The sequence below is a fragment of the Pundamilia nyererei genome, unplaced genomic scaffold, assembly GCF_000239375.1.
Source record: "Pundamilia nyererei isolate P.nyererei 1_Seehausen unplaced genomic scaffold, PunNye1.0 scaffold00044, whole genome shotgun sequence".
NCBI lineage: Eukaryota > Metazoa > Chordata > Actinopteri > Cichliformes > Cichlidae > Pundamilia > Pundamilia nyererei.
In genome coordinates this window covers 1,895,723-1,904,421 of record NW_005187445.1, presented here as the reverse complement: position 1 = coordinate 1,904,421, position 8,699 = coordinate 1,895,723, and the positions used below count along the sequence as shown (strand labels likewise).

General features: G+C 38.3%; 1 protein-coding gene across 4 annotated transcripts in view; it reads left to right on the top strand.

Moving 5' to 3' along the window:
• LOC102200381 (forkhead box protein P1-B-like) overlaps window positions 1-8,077 on the top strand; it is a 10,827-nt gene extending 2,750 nt beyond the window's left edge. Inside the window, exons 2-17 of one of the 4 annotated variants that reach the window (XM_005731822.2) lie at window positions 18-158; window positions 1,367-1,399; window positions 3,169-3,306; window positions 3,393-3,482; window positions 4,220-4,340; window positions 4,585-4,690; window positions 4,793-4,900; window positions 5,173-5,260; window positions 5,579-5,656; window positions 5,770-5,965; window positions 6,127-6,203; window positions 6,294-6,395; window positions 6,520-6,647; window positions 7,382-7,436; window positions 7,580-7,743; window positions 7,839-8,077. In XM_005731822.2, coding sequence (XP_005731879.1) covers window positions 33-158; window positions 1,367-1,399; window positions 3,169-3,306; window positions 3,393-3,482; window positions 4,220-4,340; window positions 4,585-4,690; window positions 4,793-4,900; window positions 5,173-5,260; window positions 5,579-5,656; window positions 5,770-5,965; window positions 6,127-6,203; window positions 6,294-6,395; window positions 6,520-6,647; window positions 7,382-7,436; window positions 7,580-7,743; window positions 7,839-8,001 — 1,773 coding nt within the window. In that variant the 5' untranslated portion in view covers window positions 18-32 and the 3' untranslated portion in view covers window positions 8,002-8,077. Of the gene's footprint in view, window positions 1-17; window positions 159-1,154; window positions 1,271-1,366; window positions 1,400-3,168; window positions 3,307-3,392; window positions 3,483-4,219; window positions 4,341-4,584; window positions 4,691-4,792; window positions 4,901-5,172; window positions 5,261-5,578; window positions 5,657-5,769; window positions 5,966-6,126; window positions 6,204-6,293; window positions 6,396-6,519; window positions 6,648-7,381; window positions 7,437-7,579; window positions 7,744-7,838 lie in introns of those variants that run through there. The other 3 variants (XM_013910475.1, XM_013910476.1, XM_013910477.1) reach the window with 3 other exon arrangements.
• Window positions 8,078-8,699: the final 622 nt, after the last annotated feature.

Here is an 8,699-nt window from a genome sequence, read left to right as displayed (position 1 = left end):
CCCCCCCCCATTTACAGGTCATAGAAGTCCAGATGCATGAGTCTCGGTCAGATCCAACAAGCCACACCATTCAAACAAATCAGACAGAGAACGGGAATCATACTGAGAATGAATGTCGACTGAGGAGTAGCCAAACTCCTCCTCCAGAGGCACCCAGGGTCAGTCACTCTCAGCTGCATTTGTTCAGCACATCAGAATATCTATCTATCTATCTATCTATCTATCTATCTATCTATCTATCTATCTGTCTATCTGTCTATCTGTCTGTCTGTCTGTCTGTCTGTCTGTCTGTCTGTCTGTCTGTCTGTCTATCTATCTATCTATTGATATGACAATATTAATGGATCACAATTATCCATTAATTTATTTAATTTATTTTCTTTGTATGTTTGCAATGTGATTTACAGATTAATCTGTAACTTTGTGACATGTGCTGCAGAGAGGTCTGAGAGTATGTTAATTAAAGTCAGTGCTGCTTTAATATGTAACTGACCCGATAATTACACTATTTCCAGCTATTTTCCCCAAGAAATTTTTTCAGATATATGTAATCAATAAATATACCAATATAGGTCACCAACTAATGGGTTGGTCTGGATAATTATCTTTGGATATTGCACTGTTAGACCAAAATTTTGTTGTACATGTACAATGACAATAAAGGGCTATTCTATTCTATTCTATTCTATTCTATTCTAACAAGCAAATGAGATGGAGATACCACTAAATGCTTCAGAATCTTGATTAAGAGATAATCATTTGTTTGTTGCTGCCCTGAAGCAAGTTGCATTCTGTTCAGAAATGCTTAAATGTTTTCTCTCTTCAGTGCATATGTGCTACTCTGTAACAAAACCATGGAGTTGTATTGGGGATGTGTCAAGATGTTTGTCCACAATGTTACAAATTTGTCCTGTAATTGAAGCAGATGTGTTTTCTTCTCTACACGTGAATATTTATTCTAGATTTGATTTTATGTATAACTAGCCTGGTATCCAAGCGGCACACACTTATTTGGACATACCAGGTAGATGATGCCATCGAACTCTGTGCACAGCTTATTGCTATATGATAATTTGAGGTTCTTTGTTTTGCCTTTTTAGCACGTAAACCTAAACCCTGACTGTCTTGTTTTATTTGTCTCTGTTTCTGCAATCTGCAGTATTTTATGTTTATTCTGAAGGGGAGCACAAGGATGGGGGAGCTGGTGCTGAGATTTAGAATGGGAATGGAGAGCATAACTCCTGTTTGGCAGAGGGATCAGTATTGCATTGTTAGTTTTGTTCACACTCACATCATGTAGGTTAGAGAGGCTGTGTTAGATTGTGAGGCAGAGCCTTGTTGCTGAGCAGTATTTTTCTTTTTTCAGTGCCCAGATAAACGTTTCAATGGAGATTATCAGGTTTGTTGAACTAATTTCTTTTTTAAAATTGTTCTGTAAAATTGTGGTGACAGAAGGCTTGTTTCTTTCAATTTGTGTGCTTAGTTAAATTGTGTCTGTATGTCTATGCATGAGTTAAAGCTTTTTTTAAAAAACTTGAATTCATTTGAGTTTCCTTTTTTGAGCCACATCTATTAGGACATTTTAGTAAGCAATACATCTCATAAAGGGAAGCATACTGTGTTTGTTTTTCAGCAACTTTTTAGCATTTCTATTTGCTGTCAGTCATCTCAGAGTTCACAAGACCAGTCTTGCGGGAACAGATCTGTGTTTACACTCAGTTGCTCACTGGTATGACTTTCAACAATAACAACAACAGAAGATGTTTGGACTTGCTGGCTACCATGGCAACAGGGATTAGGCAAAGGCTGTTGTTGTGTTGATGGTGTCCACAGAAAAATAGAGGGGCCAACTGGCTCTGTCTATGGGATAGACCTGTTTTCATTGCTTTGATGGCCACCTCTGCAGCATTGAGTTTCATAAGAAAGGACAAACTAAGAGGCAGTCATCTGTTATTGTTAGCCCAAAGCCTCTGTGAAATTCACTGTCAGTTTGTTTACCCGATTCAAAACAGACTCTGCCTTGGAGAGAAATGTTTGTTTGTGGTTCAGACCTTAATTAAAATACGAATCTCAAGTTCTGTTTTCGTAAACAGGCTCTGTATGCTTTTTTATTCATTATTTATATCTCTGTGCAATTTTGATTACTCTGTTTATGTTTACTGTAAACATCCCCTGAGCTGTGAGGCTTGACAGTGAGGGGGAGGGTGTGGTAATTGCTGCATGCCTAGCACAGGATGTTGTTGTTGTTGTTTTTGTGGTACTGGTTGTTGTTGTTGTTTTGATGGAGTTCTAATTCCCCTAAGCCATCCAGTGCTGCTGTTGTTTTTGTTGGGTACATTTTTGGCTGAAATGATTGTTAAACCATTTCCCAGAGACTGACCACGGTTGTGGGAATAACAAACAATACTAGTACTGTGAGTAACTCTAAATATTGTTTTTAATTTGATCAAGGTGTGTGTGTAGCTCCAGTTGTTTGCTGACAAATTGATTTTGATTTATTAGAAAAAAACTGATTTAGGCATTGTAATTGACATCCAGTTCATTTAAGAACTGTGGAATACAGCCTCTCTCATTTGCACTATCGTCCCTTTAAAAAAAAAAAAATCATACACGATACCAAAAATGAATTATCTTTGCATTTCAGACAATGCATGCGAAAATGTCAGCATGGATTTTAGGAATGTGTCATATTTTTCCGCTATTATTTGAAGTTTTATTTACAAAGTAAACCAATTAGAGGTGCAGTCATGCACAACAGTAGGTTTGACAGTATGTCCCTTTAGTGGCCAGTTTTCTGCTACAAAGCATTAACTTCAGATAATACAAGAAAATTGCTTTATATGTGGATTGGCCAAGCAATCGGGTGATCCTAAACAGACATGCTTTGTTTGAGCAGCGCACAGTCTTGTGAAGAAGTCGGATGGGAAAATACACATATGGCCAAAAACAATAAACTTTTTTGTTTACATGTAAGTGCACAGATGGTTAGAACTTGCATAGATTTGTTGTAGCATGTATGCACAACCATAGAAAAAGACATCCTTTGTGTATTATTATACTTGCCTGTCAGTGCAGCAGTATGTCCTTCACAGGCTTGATTTCCTCATGTTTTTCTTTTTTTGTGTCCCATGTATAGACTTTAACCTTTCTATTTTGTCTTTGATGAAGGTTCCAGTGTCATTGTCCATGATGACCCCACCAGCAGAGGCTCCACAGCAGCTGCAGCAGACATCACAACAACAAGTCCTCAGTCCCCAACAGCTTCAAGCCTTGCTCCAGCAACAGAAAGCACTCATGTTACACCAGGTAATGTATGCTTAATATTTTTCCTCTTCTACACTGAGCACAATTTATTTGTGAGGTTAACTCCAGTTGTATGAACATGTCTGCAGCAACAAATTCAAGAGGTCTTCAAGAATCAGCAAGAGCAGCTTAATATACAGCTGCTGCAGCAAAAGAATGCTGGGATTGTTAGTCAAGAGGTAAGATTTGTTTGTTAAGCGTTATTTTTTATTTGCTATAGAGACCACTGTGTATAGATATCAACATTAGGGTATTTGGTATTACCAAGAGCTCATATTGTTTTACCTGGAATAATACTTTTACAAGTTCTAGCTCTGTGTTTGTAGATTGTAACTGATGTATAAAACAGCACTAAAGCTAGGCTGTAACAGCAGCAGATTGAGGTTATATCTGATGTTTTATAAGCTGTGAACAATTTTTATGACTCCCAATTAGTTTAAAGGCTGCTGTATACTGTTTCTTCTCTAAATATATCAGGATTATATGTTTTATATACGTCACATCTTCAGAAAGTATACGTTGCTCTTTCCCAGTATTTACACTTGAAAGCCTTGAAAGACTTGAGTACACACTTTGGTACCAGCAAGTGTGTTTGTGTGTCCCATTTACTATCAAAAGCCACACAGCTTGTGTGCATGAATTTGTATAGCAGCAAGGCATCATCAGTCTGTCCTAAAATCATTTATCCATTGCCACTCACAATATGTACTTTCTGTTGGCTCTTAATAGAAAATCGTAAGATAAAGTTACGCTTGTCTGAGTGCACAAGGCAGCAAGTGTGGGTTTGTTCTTGCTCAGATTTGTTCTATTTCAGTTTGCAGTTGCATTTCAATGCAAACAATCAGTAGAAAGAGTTCATTTGGCAATTACAATATTGCAACAAATAAAGAGTTCACTGACTGATGTTCTGTCACAGCTGACAGCCCAGCAGATTGCCATCCAGCAGCAGCTCCTTCAGGTGCAGCAGCAGCACCTCCTCAACCTTCAGAGGCAAGGCCTGCTGTCTGTGCTTCCTACCAGCCCAGCTACACCCCCAGGTATGTGTCTAACACTCCCTGTTGCAGATTCATTTACTGCAGAGCTCAAACACCTAAACAGATTGTTTTCAGTTACAGTGGTTGGTTTTTGCTAGTGATTGCCAGAATGTTAGGTTTTAAGTAAACAGTCATTTTTTTTTTATCGTGATCTTAATCATCTCGAGGAAATTTTTCTCTGTAAAATGCAGTAATATCCCACTGTATCGTACAACAATTTATCTATAGTGTACATGTGCACTTTTAGGCTGTGAGAATGGTAGCATCCTGTCAGCTGGTGGAGACACCAGAGAGTCTTCCAGTCAACAATCTACCACCAATGGTCATCAAACTCTTCTGAAGAGGAAAGACAGGTGCTTTTGAAATTTCCAGTCTTGTCTAAACCTTAGTTGTTTTTTCATTTATTTGCATCTAGCTTTCAGTGCACTCACTCTGTTGCATTATGTGTTTCGCAGTGGTCCGCTGGATGAAAATACACAGAACAGCCATCCTCTGTATGGAAATGGGATGTGTAAATGGCCTGGCTGTGAGACGGTCTTTGGGGACTTTCAGGCATTTCTCAAGTGAGTGTTGAAATCTAGCATTCCTCTAAACTGGTGTTCATTCATACATACTTGGATATACAAGGATGCGCCATTGCAATAAATGATAAAGTAATATATTTATCATATGAGCAATGATATAGTATATTTAATGTTTTGGTGAGGAGCAGTGAGTGCTTTTTTTGCTGCATTACAGAAGCATACTTTAGCATTGCTTTGTTTTGCTCCCTCCTGTTTGTGCAGGACATTGTTTCCCTGAAGCAAGCCATGATTTTGAATTTTCTTGTTTGCAGACATCTAAACAGTGAACACACACTGGATGACAAGAGTACAGCACAATGTCGTGTACAGATGCAAGTGGTACAGCAGCTAGAACTGCAGGTACAACATGTTTTCTTTTACCTAATACTTTTTAGATTTTGTTGCTTCGTTTTTCCTTTCCCTCTCTAACTTTAAAAAAATGAAATGCAACTATGATGATTAGTGTTGTGTTGAGTCTTTTTTTTTTTTTTTTTTTTTAACTCTCAAAGTGTATGTGAAAATCTTTGCAGTTGTGGTGTGTTTTCACACCAGCGTTTTATATTTACACCTCTCAGGAGGCCTGGAAAGAAGTAGTTTCCACACCAAACTTGACATTGTCATGTAACACAGAATTAACCATCCATAAACTTCTATTTTTGCCTTTCGTTTTTAACACAGCTGAAGAAGGACAAAGAACGACTGCAGGCTATGATGGCTCATCTGAAATCCTCTGAACCCAAACCTGCAGCACAGCCTGTAAGAACCTGCCACAGCTGTTTCCTTCAATTAAAATAAATAGTGTTTTGCTTTTAGTTACACCAACATTTTGCTGACTTAACTGCTTTGTTTTCTGTTCTTTTTTTCTTCAGGTTAATCTGGTGTCTAATGCATCTTTCTCCCAGGCAACATTGCCCAAAGGCCCTCCTCCTATGAGCATTTCTCAGAGTGCCACGGCCCCATCCACACCCTTGACACCACTCTCCGAATCTCCCTCAGTTCTCACTCCCAATAGCATGTTCACTGGAACCCCTGTAAGGAGGCGATACAGCCGCTCTGTAAGCCAAGGTAACTGTGAGATCACAAGTCACAGCTTTTAATTAATAATGTTTTCATGGGGCAAAAGTGCTGAAATATGCTTCTACTGAGATATAATTGGAAATATTTGCTATATGTTTCACTTTTATTGTGCATATGTGTAAATATGGCTTGTTAATGTCTTTACACAGATATAATTGATAATAAGGAGTTCTACTTGAGCACAGAAGTTAGGCCTCCATTTACTTACGCCTCTCTCATCAGACAGGTAATGTGGAACTTTTTTCAGCCACGTAAAGCAGATCACTACATCTTTTCTGTTATTTGGAGCCTCTCTTACATGTTCTGTCTCTTTCAGGCTATATTTGAATCACCTCGCAATCAGCTGACATTAAATGAAATCTACAACTGGTTCACAAGAAACTTTGCATATTTCCGGCGTAATGCAGCTACTTGGAAGGTATTGATATTTATATACTGTATATTAAATGTCATTAAAGATTTCAATTTGAAACGGGAAAAGAAGCTAATTCCTTACTTGAAGTGTGGAGTTCCTAAATGTGTGATTTTCTTATATTTTGCAGAATGCAGTCAGACATAACCTCAGTCTCCATAAATGCTTTGTACGTTTGGAGAACGTGAAGGGAGCCGTGTGGACAGTAGATGAGATTGAGTTTCACAGGAGGCGGCCCCAGAAAGCTGCTGGTAACGGGTATGTACACTTTAGACGTGACGGCCGTGCACTTTCAGATGTTACTAGAAGTCAGACGCTTGGCATCAAGGAACTTGACCTTGTAGCTTTACCTCACAAGTAAAGAGTATTTACTGTCAACAGGTCATGGAGTTTTAAAGGCTTGGGACTGTGCTATGATGAAAATGGAAAAAAACTGGGGGGTTAGAATTGTAGTTGTTAAATGATTAAATGCTAAAAAAAAATACCCAACAACAACAAAGGAGATCATCTAAATTGTGTTAAATGAAATATGAACAAAATGTTATTTTCCACAATGTTTCACTCAGACCCATGTGTTTGTGAGCAACAATAAATGGCCTGCTTTTTGCCGTTCACAAGATCTAAACTTGTACTTTTACATGAAATCAATAATAGTAAAAAAAAATCTGTAGTGTATCAAAACTGTTACGAGGCATGTTTCTGATTGCATCGTCTTGCAAAGATGACTCAAACTCTTAGCTATTGTGGACTTTGCTAAGTAAACAGACCTGGAGCGCCATTGTATATTTTGGCAGTACTCGTAGTTCCTTCAGATCGAGGGAAATGTAACTTAACACTATCACCCTTAGTTACTGTTGCTATTTCAGTTAAAAATGTGCGTTTAAGATGAGCTTGCATTTCTGAATCCCTCTTAAGTCAGTCATATAGTTTTAGACCATTTAAGTATTCATACTCAAATGTAATAATGTGCTCTTGTATTTATATGCTAATAGATCTCTGCTGAAGAACGCCCAGAACCGTACAGGCCTAGCTGGATCTGCCCTTCAGGTAACAGAGAAATGTTAATTATCTTGTTGTTTGTGTGTATTGTATTACAAACAAAAAGATGTTTGATGAATGAATTATCCTAACATAGTATATGTGTTTAAGCAGTGCTATAAATACACCTCTGACAGTATTTCTTTTTTCAGGGTGGTGGTCTAGAATGCAACTCTCTATACAACCCAGCTTCTATGGGCAGCATCCCATTGCACTCCTTGCCTCATGTTCTCCAGGAGCAGATGAATGGAGCTCTCGCTAATGGATCTGGATACCAAAGCGACAGCAGTGCAACACAGTCCCCACCACAGGCTTTGTAAGTGTCCCTATTCACTGAACTCTTCAGTGCATTTGAATTACCTACTATTTAAAGTCTGATCACATTTTCGTTCTCCGTGTTTACCAAACCAGCATTAAAGAAGAGCAGGAGGATGAGGAGATAAGCGAAAATTATCCCTATGAATCTCCGGAGAGCACAGACGAGCACGGCCACAGCCCAGAGATGAACAGAGATGATGACAACGGTAGCCCGGAGAGGCCCAGCCTTCATCTCGACCGTGTGCCTTCCCTCTGACTTTGAAGTCCAACTTCTCAATGGCAAGGCTGCCAGTGTGACTTTGTATTAAAAAAACAAACAAAAAAAACAACAACTTCAGCTTCATCTACGTAACCAAACACTCTGTTCTTTGGAATCTTTTTCCGTTATTTTTTTCTTTCTGTATTTATCAGCGTCTCTTTATTTTTTTTGTTTTTAATCTAGCTCTCAAATGTTTTTTGTATAGTTAAGTGAGATCACAAACAACATTTGTGAAACTGTCTGTCTGTGATTCTTCTTCTTAATCTTCTTCTTTTAAAAAAAAAAAAAAAATACATATATATATCTGTACAGAAAAGGACCATAATGAGCAGAGAAGCCAAAGGCAAGGGAAAAGTGATGAGCCCCTTTCAGACATGGGATAAAAAAAAATGCTGGCTTTATCAGTCATTCATATCTGGATTACTTTCATGTGTTAATCATCTTCATGGCTTCACACATACAGTACCTGACGGTGACTTGAGAGAGCGTGTGTGTGCAATATTCGCTAATATTCAATATGCGTTGGTGGCAGTATTATTATTGGCTCAAGTGAAGTGCAAACACACCTATGGAATGTTTAGTTCTCTTTACTCATTACAAGCACTGTGTGTGTGTGTGTGTGTGTGTGTGTGTGTGTGTGTGTGTGTGTGTGTAGTATTCATTCCACCTCATTTCATTTCTGTCATCCTGTATTC